Source organism: Pelobates fuscus, chromosome 10 (genome assembly GCF_036172605.1).
Source record: "Pelobates fuscus isolate aPelFus1 chromosome 10, aPelFus1.pri, whole genome shotgun sequence".
Taxonomy (NCBI): Eukaryota; Metazoa; Chordata; class Amphibia; order Anura; family Pelobatidae; genus Pelobates; species Pelobates fuscus.
This window is the reverse complement of record NC_086326.1, coordinates 74,661,277-74,676,498: the sequence shown is the minus strand read 5'-3', so window position 1 is coordinate 74,676,498 and position 15,222 is coordinate 74,661,277. Positions and strand designations below refer to the sequence as shown.

Here is a 15,222-nt window from a genome sequence, read left to right as displayed (position 1 = left end):
ACAAAACTTGAACCACTTAAGCAGGTGGTATGTCGTGGCATGACATGATGCTCATGAGCTTAAACGAAAATGGTCATCTTTTTCGTTTTAATAAAAATTAACATGAATTATAGCCTCATTTATTTTGCAGAGAGTCAAAGACTACTCTAATACACTTCTTAAAGTAACCTTGCTTCATGGGAGCCTCCAATATTTAGTCTGCTACAAAAATGCACAATCTAAAGGTCTGAAACCATCACAGAATACATTTTTGAGATGCCTAGTGCTTGGACATGATGGCAGTTTCGGTGAATGTGCACTGGCTCTGGATTAACTTAAAAGTTTTTGGTCAGAAGAGAAGAAAAAAAAAAGTAAAGGTGACATTTTCTTACCTAAATCTGCCATCTTCCTCCAGCGGGTCCTCTTCAGTTCCTGTGTGGGGGGACCGACACTTCTAGACAACGGTAGCTACGCCCAGTGTCTACAAATGTCAAGCGTAGGAAATATACAGACACAAAGTAGTCCCTACTTTGTCTCTGCATGTCTCTTGACTGGGTTGGAATTTCAGTGAAATGCCAACACAGTGAAAATTTGTATTCATAAAGAAGTGGTTAAAAGGGACACAGTGCAGCTTTTAAAATAAGTAATCTTTTATTACACGTTAATGCACATTTTACTTTTAATGTGCATCTGGCTGTGTGCAACTACCAGTACTTGAAGAACAATTCTTGAAAATGAATGGAAAAATTACAATATGGGATATGGGTATGAAGAATAGAGCCAGCATTATAATTATTTTATCTCATGCAAAGGTAGATGACAAAGCAAGCCATATAAGACGAAAACAAAGGTAGTTAAAGGGACGTTAAAAAGTTGGCAGCTTGGTCAATTCAAATGACTGAGAATGCTAGCCTAGTACAATGATGTGTAATGATCTACATATGCATATTTACATAGAAAGAAATTACACATTGCTGGCCAATCACTAAATGTACATTTGGAACATACAGAAACAGGCTATGTGAACAGCCTTGTTCAGAAGAACAGTCTCAATCATGTTTAAGCAGGAATACCAAACATTCATATGGAGGAGCAAGTGATTTGATTTTTCTGAACACTGCTTGGCTTAGATCCGATAAAAGTTTTTAACAACTTAAAATAAATAAATGGCAACATATAAACTTTAACTTAGAGTGGTGGAAGGGTCACAATTCAACCAGTCAGAGCAAACGCCCTTGCAAACCGCACACATTATAAGGAGCGGATATATTAAAATTCATCCCAACTGTTCCTGAATGTGTCCAAAAATAAAAACAACAAGTGTATAATCAAGACGTTTTGTCTGAAAATTTTATTTCAGTTCTCTGAACACTCCAAAGCCACAATGCTTCAGATGTTACACAAGTGTCCAGTCAGGATTAACAAAAATTAAATGTTCTAAATTACAAATTTGACTTTTTTTCTGTAAGAGCATCAGAAGGAAATAATAAAAAATAAAAAGAAATCCAAAATAAAAAATAAAAAAATAATTAAACCTGACACGCACACATTATGAAGAAAAAAACCAATGTCTCATGCAATGGCAGGCAAGATGTAAAAAGCCACCAGACACCACAGAATTTGTACATCGAATCATTGTCAGAAAAAAGTACTCCGTAATAAACCTGTACATCCAAATACATTTGGGATCTAAACCTAAGTTACATTATTTAATGTTATTTACACTTATTTCCCCTTTTACATTTTAAGAAAAGCCTTCATTCACACCCCAAAACAAAGAAAATAAAGACTTATTTCAAAACATAGAAACAAACTATTAATTGGGAAGAATGGGTGTAATATAAGAATTTAGTTAAAAGCTTTGTTTATGTTATTTTTTTTTTTTAATCTAGACCCAGAAACAGTTATAAAAACAAAATCCATTTAACATTTTTTTTTTCCTTTCTTAGCTATACAGTAAATTGCAGTGCCGAGAACACCGGTTTTCAGCCTACTTTGGATGGATTCTTAAATTGCCATTTCAATTGATTATTTCAGAGATAAATACGTTGGAAATTGGTCCAAAGATACAGAACATTGTTATACTACATATAGGATTGTTTTTAATATTTTTTTTGTTTTTAAAACTTCTAAACAAAGAAAAGGTGCAGGTGTGTTTGACACTGCAAATCAATGGACACCACAGTCAAAATATAAACGTACATATTTAAAGTGGCAACAAAAACTAAAGGAAGTTTCATGAAACAGCATTCCTATAGCCTTTAGAAGGTACCAAGAAGACTACTAATCAACTAGTTTGAGCAGCCAAGTTTCCCTCTTTTTATTTAATGGAACAAATGCTTTAAATAAACTGTTTGTCCTCTTCACTGAAGAGAGCTAGTCTATTCATCTTTAATGAGCTAGTTTTTGGGAAGATTAGCCATGTACTGTAGTAATGCTTACTGCATATTATCCGAGCATTTGCTGTGAACAGTTGGAGAAAGCAGTCAGTAAGAACCTAGGATCAATGAAATAGATGCCGTTTTAAGCCATCCACATAAACGGAGACCAACACAGTACTCAGTGTTAAAACCCAATCTCTTCTGGCACTCATGTGCATGTTTGAAACCCCCCGCCCCAGAAAAAATGTAGTAACTTGTCCACAGCTCCCATTCCTGATGGATTCTTCAGTCAATTTTCACATTAGTGTAAATTTTCCGGACAAAGGCACTTGTTCCCATGTAACCAATTGCTCCTATGATAAAGGAAAAAAAACAAAAAAAAAAACTTGAAGGCAAGAAATAATTAATAAACAGGGAAAGCCACCATTGTACACAACTACCTTTTATGTGAAAAAATATTTTGTAATAACGGTGTTAAGAAATGTACTTTCAGTGGGCACAACATTAGGCACAACTGACGTCTATTACTGATGGAAACAAATTTGGCCTCCAAAATGGAGTTCATTATTTGCATTGTATATTTTACAAAGTGCTGGCAACATTTAAGGATTCTAGTCCACGACGACTCAAGAGCATCACTGCAGTCCCATAGATTACTCCAAATCTGCCATTTATATTGTGATCAGGCAATTATGCACACCATTGAACGGTAAGTTACTGTTAAGTTTAGGAAAACAAGTACATGGGGAAAAGGACAGCCAAAAAAAAATTACAAGCAAAACAAATGAAACAATTTAACACATTAGAATAGTTTAATATAATATAATTTTTAAACACAAACGTATTTGCATATATGTATCGGTCTATGCGTATTTAGGGTTAAAGGAAGACTATAGCGTTAGGAATACAAATCTGTATTCCTAACAGTTTTCAAAAGTAACTTAATAGATAAACTCCAGCTTACACTGGTGAATAACTCTCAAATTTTAAACGATGAGACCGGATATGTGTACCATAACCACTGAATCACTGCGAGAATAACCGCCACCTGAGGTTAAAAGTGTAAATAGTAAGTGTGTCTATTGAATAATCAATAGTGTCCCTGCATAGTCCGCATCCTAACAGTGTCCCTGCATAGTCCGCTCATTTGCCATAAAATGTGTGTGTGTGTGTGTGTGTATATATATATATATATATATATATATATATATATAAAAATAAAAAATGGCCAGTCTCCAAACGAATGTGCTTACTGGTTACACTAATCTCAATGGTGACTGCCCCACTTTTAGTACTTTAGACCAGGACACCTATTATTTATAACCCTAAATGAGTCTGCTCAGTTTCCTTTGGCCTATCATTATCACTACCAAGGTTTTTTTTGCTTCTCCCACCAACAGAGCTCACTGGATGTTTTTAGTTATCACACTATTCTCTGTAAACTCTTGACACAAGAGTACATGAAAATCCCCCAAGGGCATCAGTTTATGAGCTGCTGGAATCACAGAGTCTGGCCCCAACAAGCATTCCTCGTCAAAAACGTTCATATCACACATATTCCTCTAATGTCTTGCAGAGCAACAACAAAACCTCTTTACTTGCTGAATATCAGGAGGTGCTGTCACATGATTTGTTTTGGCAATGAGCAGGTGTACATAAAATGTCCACTAAGTGTTTATATAACCTAGAGAAAAAAAGTTATTCACCGAAAAGTTATATTTTAATATCTTAAACTTAACTTTAATGCAAAATTATGAATTTGTTTGCATTAATCAATTAAGCAAACAAACCAAAACTTACCACACATAATTCCCAAGGCTGTACTAAATACTGCCATATATCCAAAGTAAAACGATGTTTGAAACAATCCATACATCCTGATTTAAAAGGAAAAGAAAATGTAATTAATTTTAATGCAAAATACTGAGACACCAAGCTTAATTGTGTGATTTACTTCAAACAGTAAAGTCAAGTAATAGGAAATTAACATATGCACCATAAAATCAATCTAAATAAGAAAAAAAATGTCTACTATTACGATTTCTTACATTATCAATTAACCACTCTAACATGAATACCATTTACAAGGCACATTGGAATATATTTTAATACTATGATACAGTAATATGAATTGCATTAACAAAAAACTAATTGCAGTAAAATAAAGATTTTGCAGAACTCGAGAGTAGATGTTCTAAAAATGTTTAATAAAGTGACAAACCAAGTTATTTCAGTAGTGCCATTACAGCACTGAATCCATACTGCATAAACCCTTGATTTTGTTCCCCCAACTATAAATTGTGCCTGATTGATTACATTATATTCTGCCAGTAATTTACCATTTTAAACTCGTGAACATTCATTAACACCTTGCAATTCGCAACGGTTAGCCACTCATACTATAGTACTTTTCGTGTGACGTGCCAGATACACAGATGGTAAAACCTCCTCAGAATAAATTCTGTTACTGTTTAAGCTACAATGACCATTTATGGACCAATCTCTGCCAAAATAATCAACCACTAGTATTAAAAACCCTGCGTAAAAAATTAAACAATACACTTATTAATGCTTTTCCAATGCTTGCATTAAAAGAGTTGGGCATTTGGTTCCACGATCTGTGTTCAGATTTAACGAATAGGTTAGCCTTTATTGTGGATAAAATATTAAAGTGTTACTTCAAATACCAAGGCCACTTCAATGATTTACCCAGGATATACTTGAAAACGAGAGAAATCTCAATGTATCTTTCCTGGTAAAATATTTTATAAATAAATAATGATTTGAAGTAGTCACGGTGCCTGGAGTCTGTATGTGCAGTGTTTCGCTCTGGAGCACTGCACATATGGAGTTTAACCCCTCTGCTAACTCTACCTTCACCAGTGTCATTGGCGTGTCATCAGCCAGCTCAGAACTAGAGTTCCAGAATGGCGAAGGTCAATAATATGCAACTTTCATTGCACGTCAGCCATTGATTGAGAGCGGTCAGCTTACGCTCTCAGCCAATGAATCTGCCATGACTCTGCAGAAACCAGCATGCATAACTGGACCACCATAAAGCCTTCAAGACCAGTGGGGACTAAGTTAGTGCTTGCTAAAAAGATAGGCCAGGGAACCAGGCAAAGGTACTCCTGGCATCATAAAACCTACAGCGGGCTGTAACCCTTTAATTTATATTGTTAAACCTACAATAGAAGAAACCACAACTATCGGCATTCATTACTGTATACTTTTTAGTATATTAAAATAAGTGAAATGTTCTACAAGGCCGTTTGTCGCAACACATCAATAAAGAAGGGATACTATTTAGCAGCAACAAGTATATGCAAAGGACTCGTACTTACTTAGTTTTGAAAAAGTAGTAGTAAAATGAATACATGTAAACATAGATTGCAGTTGAAGCAGCAGAAAGGAAGCTTGTCCATTGCCTGGAAGAAAATGTAATTTGGTTAGAAATTCTAAGGAACAGCAAAAAACAAACAAATAAAAACTCAACTTGAAGAGGTTCTGTGAATCATTTGCATAAGCCAATAAGACAACCCCCAACAAATCACAGATTTTACTAAACATGTTTAAAGAGATATAGAGGATAAAACCACAATGTTTAAAATGTGTAAAAAGCATGCAAAAAACACCAATAAGAAAACCTAATATTTCAATAGTTAAACTGATAAGCACGTAGCTTTCCACAGTGCAGAAAAGAGGGTGTATTGAGTGACTTTCCCAATGATGCCAAACACTCTCTCTATGCCAAAGGTTAGGTATAAAACAAAGAAAAACACACCAAGCAAAGGCAGTTTTCAAAGTGACAGTGGCAATAACTATGCAATCTAAAACTTTAATTTCGCTTTAGCATCTAGACATAATTCTATTATTTACAAAAACTAAGAAAAAAAAGGAAAAGATTTTGAACACATTAATATGGTCATCTGTTGTGGCTTATGATAAACAATTCTCTTGCAGTGAAATTAAAACATTACAAGACTACTTACCACCTATAATCCTCAGCATTTAGTAGGAAGTATGTACATACGATGGTTACACAAACAGTCACAATGCAGAGGATAACTAGCACCAGCATCATGAAGCCATAGACATAGTAGATCTTGTACGCCCAGAATGAAGTGAAAATGAAATACCTGTGAATAGAATTTAAAAATAAATAGATAAAGTGTTGTATAAAGTAGAATGCTGCCCCAGAGCAGGACATTGAAAATGTCCAAACTATCCAGGCAAACAGACTTATCACTCCTCTTTTATGTACTAAAATCGTGCATGTGTGCAATGAGGTTGTGTGTATAGCTGGTAAGCAGCTTCCAGAATACAGACAGGGACAACAAAAGAAAAGTGCAAAGCCTAGTGCAATATGGACTATCACCCCCTATAGGAAAGAAACTAAGGTGATGTCAGAAATCCTACCCCAAAAAAACCCTAAATTATAAAAACCTAAATAAATTAAAAAGCAATAGGCTTAATTTAAAAGATAACTTCTTTAGATAAAGATAGCCCAACTCAAAATAAGATACTGCATGCATGTGAAGATAAAATACAGTATAAACCATGTAGTCTGCCACCAAAGTGCTTCTTAGAGCTTATGTACCATGACAGTGTGTTCACAGAACCATATATTTTAACAAGGTCTCAAATGTTCATACTTATGCTTTTATTCAATGCTATTTAAAATGTGGAAGGATAATAAAAAAGCAAAAACACACGTACATTTCAATAAAAATGGATCCGAAAGGTAAAATTCCACCCAAACAAACGATAACAGCTGGCTCCATAAACCTGCAACAACCAAAAGATGAAATGTAATTGTGTTTAAAGGGAAAACAAACATGCAATTCGGCAGTCGAAATCGCTCTTGAAAATGTTCAAAGCTGAAGATATGAATAAGCAATGTGGTTCAGGAAAGCCTCTTGGTATTATTTAAACCACGACTGCCTTGAAAATCAGCACAAACCTTGGCTGTGATACTGTGCTATAACCTCTCCCTCCACGTTGTCCTACTTAAATGTTAAACAATACAGTCATATTGTATTTTTGGCATAATCTGGTAGCTAGCTGAAAGTTAGAAATGGATTGTTTCTCTCCCCCCATAACTTAAGCTAATTCTGGCTGATCGCAGAGCACACCGTGCAAATTTATTTTACTCCCACAATGCCACTATAGAAGCATGAGCACACCCAAACTATCACTGTTTGAGGACATTGCACTGGAAAACCTCCTCCTCCCCCCGTAAATGCGTTTTATTTACCTTTTGGGGTATGGCAATAATGAAACGGTCACTTTTCCATCAGTTAACATTTTGATAAAATAGCAGGGAAACATCAAGTAAATAAAAAGATTTTATAGATATTAATTTTAGAATAAAGAAAGGAAAAAAAAAAAAAAAGTATTTAACGTACCATTTTTTCTCTGGTATAGGACGAGGAACTGCATTGACACGACAAGGAAAGTTGGGTTGCCCTGCCAAATTCCGGCCAAGAATTGTGCCTACCAGGTTCAATGGAAGTATCACAAACAGACAAATACAGCACACAGCAACCTAGGAAACATCAGACATTATTATTATTATTATTATTATTAGGTAAAGATTTCCAAGATATATTATGGTATATAAAATCTACCACTTAGAATACTTTATTAAAGTGGAACTGTCACTAATTAGGAACTTTGCATAATTTGCAAACACTCCAGATGGAGGAGGACGAACAACAACGCACACACTTAAGGTCTATGGAGGAACCTGTGAGACTCTCCATAGATGGAGCCAATTCCCTGCAGCGGTCACTGGGTGGTGGATTGACACTTCTTGACGGCAGAAGCTCCACCCAGGAAACATACTGAGCTTTATCTTTATGAAATACTTAATTTGCAGAGAATGGGGGGTGGCGGGGAATATGGGCGAGAGTACCACTAATACCAATAAGACTTGTTTTAATTGAACAAGACAAGTATGTAGATATATGCAAATATTTTACTCGCACAACTTTTTCAAGATAACCTAGCTTACATGTGGTAAAGGTAAATTTGGCATACTGAAGACAATCACAATTTCACCACTTCTTATAGAAACGAGAAATGTGAAGAAAAAAAAATACAGCAAGAATGTATATGTAAGCCAAAGTATGGACTTGTTAAATAAAAAGTGGACTGTGTAAAATAAACAACCTTTACGGTATCCCTGCAACAACATGTCAAAAATATACGAGCAGTAATTAAGCAGATGCAAACATTGTTTTCGCATGTAGCCTTGAAGGCTTTCTCGCAACACCATCCCCCCCACCCGCTGTAAATGTTTAAGAAGTTTAAGAAGTACAGTAAAAAGTCACACAATTTACATTTTACCAATCTTTACCTTTTAACATATAGCTTTCCAAATGTATGTCTAATAGAAGAAATTAAAAAATAAAATATCGGAAAACAGCTTTTCTCCCACAGCATACTTGATGCTGCAGTTCAAACTTTACTCTTGGAATACAAACTGAACCCAGCAAGTCACAGCAGGTTTAATTTGTAAGCCAAGCACCAGCTCACAATTGCTTTGGACTCTTTCCAGGCATGTAGTTTACAGAGCTTAAATTATGCTTTTCTTAGAAAAGAAAAATCCTTGTGTGACCCCCGTAAACTTCCAAAATGAAGTATGGGTGCCCAGATGAGACAAAGTTGTGTACTTAAAGAAAAAAAAAAAGAATAAATACAGCCATAGGACCAAATAAAAAGGCATTCAATGCATGTGGAATGCCATTCTGTCAGCATTCCTGAGCCATGAATAAGATTACTACCAAGGAATGTAAAATTGGGAAAATGCACGTTCAGCACATGTCAAAGATCAGCATTATAAGCTTTTCCGACAGGAACTGGAGATCCCTCCTGGCTTGGTACAGCAAAACTTCACCCAGTATCAAACTTGCTAAATAATTTCAAGAATTAAACAGCTTGACAAACTGAAACACGCTCCCCCCACCGTATCAGAACTCCTGAGCTAGAAATCCCACGAACATTAAAAGACATCTCTTCCTCGGTCCGAATTCTTAAATAGTTGCTTAAAAGGTTCTTATATTAGTGCAATGGCAGAATTTCTTTTATTTTAAACATACTTTCGAATGGATATTAAAAATCTAGATGAAAGTTAAACTATAAAGACAAACAAAGAAACATGCATTACATACATCATGTGCATACATAAATCACATAAAAAGCGAAAGGCTTTAAAACCCATTATGTATACATCATTGTTTGGATATATAATGCAATATGTAAATAGACAGAAAAAATTAGAAAACCATACCAAAAAATAAAATCACACAGACCTCTTCTTAAAGAAGTGAAACAAAATATGCAGCATGGCACGTTTCTAAAGTGACCTTAAAGCGCCACCTTGTGAGCATACATTGAATAGGTCAGTCTAAGCACCATGCACTTTGCATTATTGCAAAGTGCATGGTGCTTAGAGCATCTTGGGACCACGATCATTTAGGAGAGTGGGCTACAGTGACAGCGATCTTTAAAAATCATTGCTGTTAAAGCCCACTAGGGCTGTCAATCAAGCAGTCGGGTCACTTTGCGACAGATTTGATATAAGTGTCCCAGAACTATTTGTGCATACCCATACCATATTCATAGTAGAAAAGAGTCTTATCTCCCAGCAATATAGTCTTGCTGTGGCTCAATCATTGCTAATACACAGCCTAGTCCACTAAACAGTGAATAAGGATAAGTATAAACTGATAACAGCCATTGTATAACTACCCGTTTCAAGGAACACTATAGTTTTAGGAATACAAGCATGTATTCCTAACGCTGGTGGTCCTACTAACTACTGAGGTACTGGCCCAGTATTTGCAGGAAGACAGCCACTAGAGGTGTAATTAACACTGCAATTGTTAATTTGATGTATCTACTAAAGGGCAATGTTTCAGACTGCAGGGTTAAAACTAAAGAGCAACTACACCCACACCACTTCACTGGGAAGTTTGGGTGCCTTTAATATATCTGTAAAGAGCAGTTCAAATCATAAATGGTTCTTTGGGATGAACATCTCGCATAATCCTCTGCTTAAAATGCTCCTGATTTAAATGCCTCATCATGGTGTTGGGGGTGGGGGGGGGGGTCTGCCCGTAGCTGTATGTAGAACAGCTAGACACAGCTTCTAGGGACATTTTAAATAGGCAATTCTCCCCCCCCCCCTCTAGAATGAAATATTTGGGCATAAATGTTTCTTTGGTTTGAACAACCCCATGCAATACAACCAGAGTGACTATAGTGACTGTCCAGGCTGTTCGTATAGGTGTGGACATCTAGAGCATGCAGTCATTCAAGCTTTTTAGAAGGAAGGTGACATTCTAAGTTTCTTTCTGTGACTTGTAATAACTGGCAGACCATGGTTTTCAAAGTTTGTAAAAACAGACATAACCTAATCCTCAATTTATTTTTGTGTTTGTTTGCAAATTGGGAATATGATGTCATCCTAGTGAATATCAGGTTTTGGAATTACCCACATCCACCACAACCCAAGCAGTAGCAGGATAAATAATTACCGTTGGATGAATAACTTGATGCTAACACGTGCTTCCATCTGGATGCCCGTAAATGCACAGTTCACTGTTAAATGTCAGTCTTGTTTTTCCCTTCACCAGACACATATTATATAATCATCAAAACTTACCATTGTTCCAAATGGGATGGCTCTTGATGCATGATAATACATAGCAATAAAGTTGATGAAAAATGCAGTCCCACAAACCATGGCTGGGATTAGAAAAGCTCCAATGAACATTTGTTTTATCCACCGACGTCCTAAAAAAATAAATTTTAACACACTCATTTGAATATGTATAAATATGCATACATAATAACAAAGACACCCATCCTAGCATCATAACCATACAGCTCTTTTAATTATCACATCTTATCTTAATATGTTGTCAATTGCGGTTGGTCAGGTATCACCATTCTATAAATGTAAAGTGCTGTGGAATATGTTGGCACTATTTAAATATCGATTAAGATAATCTCTCAGATGCTAGGAAATAAGAATATCCACCCTTTATGCAGATAAATAAATACTGAAAAAAAAATAAACTTTAGTAGACTGTATGAGACAAATGGTTTTTCGAGGCATGAAACCAAGAGAGAAGGTACATTTGTTTTATACAAAAGGTTTAAGAGTCATCAAAAAGATTTTAGGCCTCAGAGTTTCTAAAAACTTGAGACACAAGTATTTTAGCAGAATCCATCTCTGTAGTGTTGGCTGTCTACTTGAATTCTTATACCCTGTGCATTCCACATGCAAACTAAAATGTTATTTTATTTGTCAACCAAAAAACAGGTGTGAGGAAGGCTGAACTTGATGGACGCAAGTCTCTTTTCAGCTATCTAACTATGTAACTATGTAACCTAATCTTGACAGCAGACATTTGCTGCACTGAGATTAAAAATGGTTTGCATAAACCAGAGAAATGACCTCAAGAGTCTCTGCACCATGCCCACTACAATGAACTCTAGTGGTTAGGGTGGTAAGAGCACCCTTGTAAAAACTAGGGTAATCTAAAGTTTGAAATATCCGTGCAACTCTCAGTCCACCATTACTTTAATTCAGAAATCCACCCTAAAAGCGTTGGAACATTTGAGGCAGCAAAAATACTGTAGCATTATGCGACTCATTCATCAAAACTGGCAAGACTTCTAGATGAATTATTGGTTAAAGAAAACAGGTAAATTTACAGTGCACTTACAGGACCTTTTCTTACTTTGTGCAGTATGTACAAATATAGGTTGACATTTCAGTCATAGCTGAACTTTTCTCAAAATTGATTAGATAGGGGGAGAGATATATATAGAATATATCTATAAAAATATATATATTTAAAAGATATAGATCAAACATCCCAAGAGAAATTACCTCCTTGTCTGGCATAAAGGCTTCCTCCAAAATATCCATTTACAGGAGATGTTGCAGCATACACAAATATAGCTGTACTGAGCATAGATCCTCGCCTTTGAAAAGAAAGAACAACATTTTTTTTAAAGTTTGGATTAAGGAATTACATTTAGAAGGATCAAGGATGGCAAAAAAGTGTATGACTATAGGTACAATGTCAATGCAATTCAAGGCCAAGCTAAGAAAGAACAAAAAATTAAACCAAGCATTATATCTTGACAAGTTAGAACATCCAGCAGTAAAACTGAATCTGTGCCCTGTCTGCATCATATGTAGACATTTCTAAGACGCATTGTCTCATGTTTAATAAGTGGGCTCAAGATAAGAAGCATCATGAACTTTGCAACAGTGCTCAGACTGACCTTTTCACGTATGAATAAAACACAAAGCACATAGTATAATCAAATGCAAAAACAATTTCAAAAAGAATACACGCAGCACAGTGACAAGTCCACCTATATAAAATATCTAAGTCATGAATATTAAAAAAAAAAATAAAAAAAAAATTTCAAATCTATGTTAGATTTCACCTCTCACAAAAGGGGAAGTTATTTTGTGCTTTCATGGTCTGCTTAGTTAAGCCTATTAAATTCAAATGTATAGGGCTTTAAGAATTGAAAATTTGTGGTCATCATAGGCAAAAAGACTTCAGCTCTTTGTTTTAACAGGAATACTCCACACCATAATAACAATCTAAATTAAGATGTTAGGGTGCCAGAAGGCCCCCGGGTTCTCTCTTGCCATAAGGGGATAAGCAGTTCTCAAACAGTTTAACCCAAAAGGTTGCCTCCAGGACTGATCCCCAGTTCCCCAAGTCGCATCCATCTTCTGAAACTGCATTACAGTACGTAGCTTTATGAATAGGGAGCTATGCTATGGATTCTTAAAGCGTCAGCTTACCGCTCTAGCCAATCAGCACCACCCTTGACTGGCAGCAAACCGCACTTCTTGTAACCGTTTCAGAAGGCGGATGCTGCCTGGTGGACCTAGAGATCGGCTTAACCCCTTAAGGTAAGCGTGCCCAGTGGCCTCCTGGCACCATAACTTCATTTATATAAAGTTTTTATGGTGACCCAAGTGTTCATTAAGCCTAAACTCTGCAATCTGAAATGAAATTAAAAACTCATTTAGTGAATAAATCCCTGGGACTTTCACATAAAATGTTGTTAACCACAAAATCTAAACGTAATTCCTTTATTCCCCTCTATTTCTCCTTGTTTGTAATTTTATGCAATTCGCCTTAATTATCTGACAATATGCATGAAAAAGTAGTGACTACTGATGTTTGGCAACCTATGTAAATGTGCGGAACATAAGCAAGGTTTTGTTTCCGTTGCCATGGTATTTTAACCACAACCAGTCAAAACAACAAATACTCACTCTGTGTATAAGTCCTCTATCATGGCAACAATAATTACAATAAGGGATACTGAAAAGATCTGGCATCCTGAACCAATCAATGATGAGAAGATAAGAGGATGACTTGATGGTCTAAACACATCTCCATGAACCTGCTTCCAACCGTACTCATCACCAAGATCTCTGTCCTACAACAGAAAAACAAAAACACAGTGATTTAACAGCCCACAATGACAATATGCAAAAGTACATGTTCATTAGCATATGAAACTATAAAATACAGTTGTCAGTGAATTAGAGCATTCCCTGAAGTAGAAGTCACAAATATTTCACAAGGTTGAAACCAACATTGTTATCCTCTAAACTACTGAAATGAAGTCTGAATTACACCACATAAAAAAAAAATAAAAAAATAACTCCAACTTGTCTACAATCACATAATTAAACCTAAATTGTGAAATTCAAGTTGCAATTTTGCACAATTCTGTGTTAACTGAATAAACCTGGCAGGCATTTAAAAAAGAAAGAAAAAAAAAACAACAACATCTTTCTACTCTCTGAAGTGTACTTTGTAAATGTAGTAACATTCTCAAACAAAGAGAGAAAAAAAGTAAAATCAAATTATACATGGAGAATTGCACTTTATTACAAAATCAAGCATATTCATTTCACATTTAATTTTGAGCAGAGTGGTGGATGTTGGAATTTGTTGCTTTAAAATAAAAGTACATTGTCTCACTGAGGTTGGTGTCACTATTCTGTCCTCCTTCAGCAGTCTTTAATTTTATTTTTTTTATTTGCCCCGTTTGGCAACACATCCTTAAGCAGGGCAAAACTCCTCTGTGACGACAACATGCTGGCTTCATTACCATCATCTGAATAGAGAAACATCAGCTTGTGCTCCTACACTCAGTCAGCATCAACAGCACCAACTTGGGGGTTACCATAGAAATCACAGAGCTTTCGCTGTGGTCACTATGCGTGGAGAGCAGAAGGACCGCCTGTGGGAGGTCTCTTCTGTGCCCCCTTGTCAGTTAATGATTTGGGATACAGTCCATAAAAACTGAGCCACGAAGGAGAAAGTAGATTGGTTGGTAGCACAATGTTTAGATAAAATTTTATTTAAAAAAAAAAAAACAAAAAAAACATAAATTTGTAGGAATAGTGACAGGCACCCTTTCAAGATGTAGCCGTTTAGGTGCTTATACCTATATATGACCCGGAGTGCTGCTGAGCGGAATCAGTCTTTGCAATTCCGGTTTCCTGGGTGAGCCCCAGTGATTGCAATAGAGTCTGCTTAATCTGCGGCATGCTATTAAGCTGTGTATAAGTTTAAGGCCCCTCCCTATCAGCCCCTCTACCTCTCCTACCTTTGCCTGGTTGTTAGCGTATACATATAGGCCTATCATGGAAGATACCCAGAACACCATGAAAAATGCAGCGGTGGCCGCATCCCTGGAGAAGGCTATGGCCAAAATGTTCTCAACGGCCTCTGATCCCATCAAGCCAGCTTCATAATGCTCTCAAGGCAGGGAAGACTCTGATGATTCCTCCACA

The 15,222-nt window shown here is 36.1% G+C and overlaps 1 protein-coding gene across 1 annotated transcript in view; it reads right to left on the bottom strand.

The window, feature by feature from the left end:
• Positions 1 to 1,315: 1,315 nt before the first annotated feature.
• TM9SF3 (transmembrane 9 superfamily member 3) overlaps positions 1,316 to 15,222 on the bottom strand; it is a 38,391-nt gene continuing 24,484 nt past the window's right edge. The window contains exons 7-15 of the mRNA XM_063434850.1: positions 13,687 to 13,853; positions 12,268 to 12,362; positions 11,032 to 11,162; positions 7,769 to 7,908; positions 7,080 to 7,148; positions 6,353 to 6,499; positions 5,705 to 5,788; positions 4,161 to 4,237; positions 1,316 to 2,713 (exon numbers count right to left, since the gene is read on the bottom strand). Of these exons, the coding sequence (XP_063290920.1) occupies positions 2,646 to 2,713; positions 4,161 to 4,237; positions 5,705 to 5,788; positions 6,353 to 6,499; positions 7,080 to 7,148; positions 7,769 to 7,908; positions 11,032 to 11,162; positions 12,268 to 12,362; positions 13,687 to 13,853 (978 nt within the window). The 3' untranslated portion in view covers positions 1,316 to 2,645. The remainder of the gene's footprint in view (positions 2,714 to 4,160; positions 4,238 to 5,704; positions 5,789 to 6,352; positions 6,500 to 7,079; positions 7,149 to 7,768; positions 7,909 to 11,031; positions 11,163 to 12,267; positions 12,363 to 13,686; positions 13,854 to 15,222) is intronic.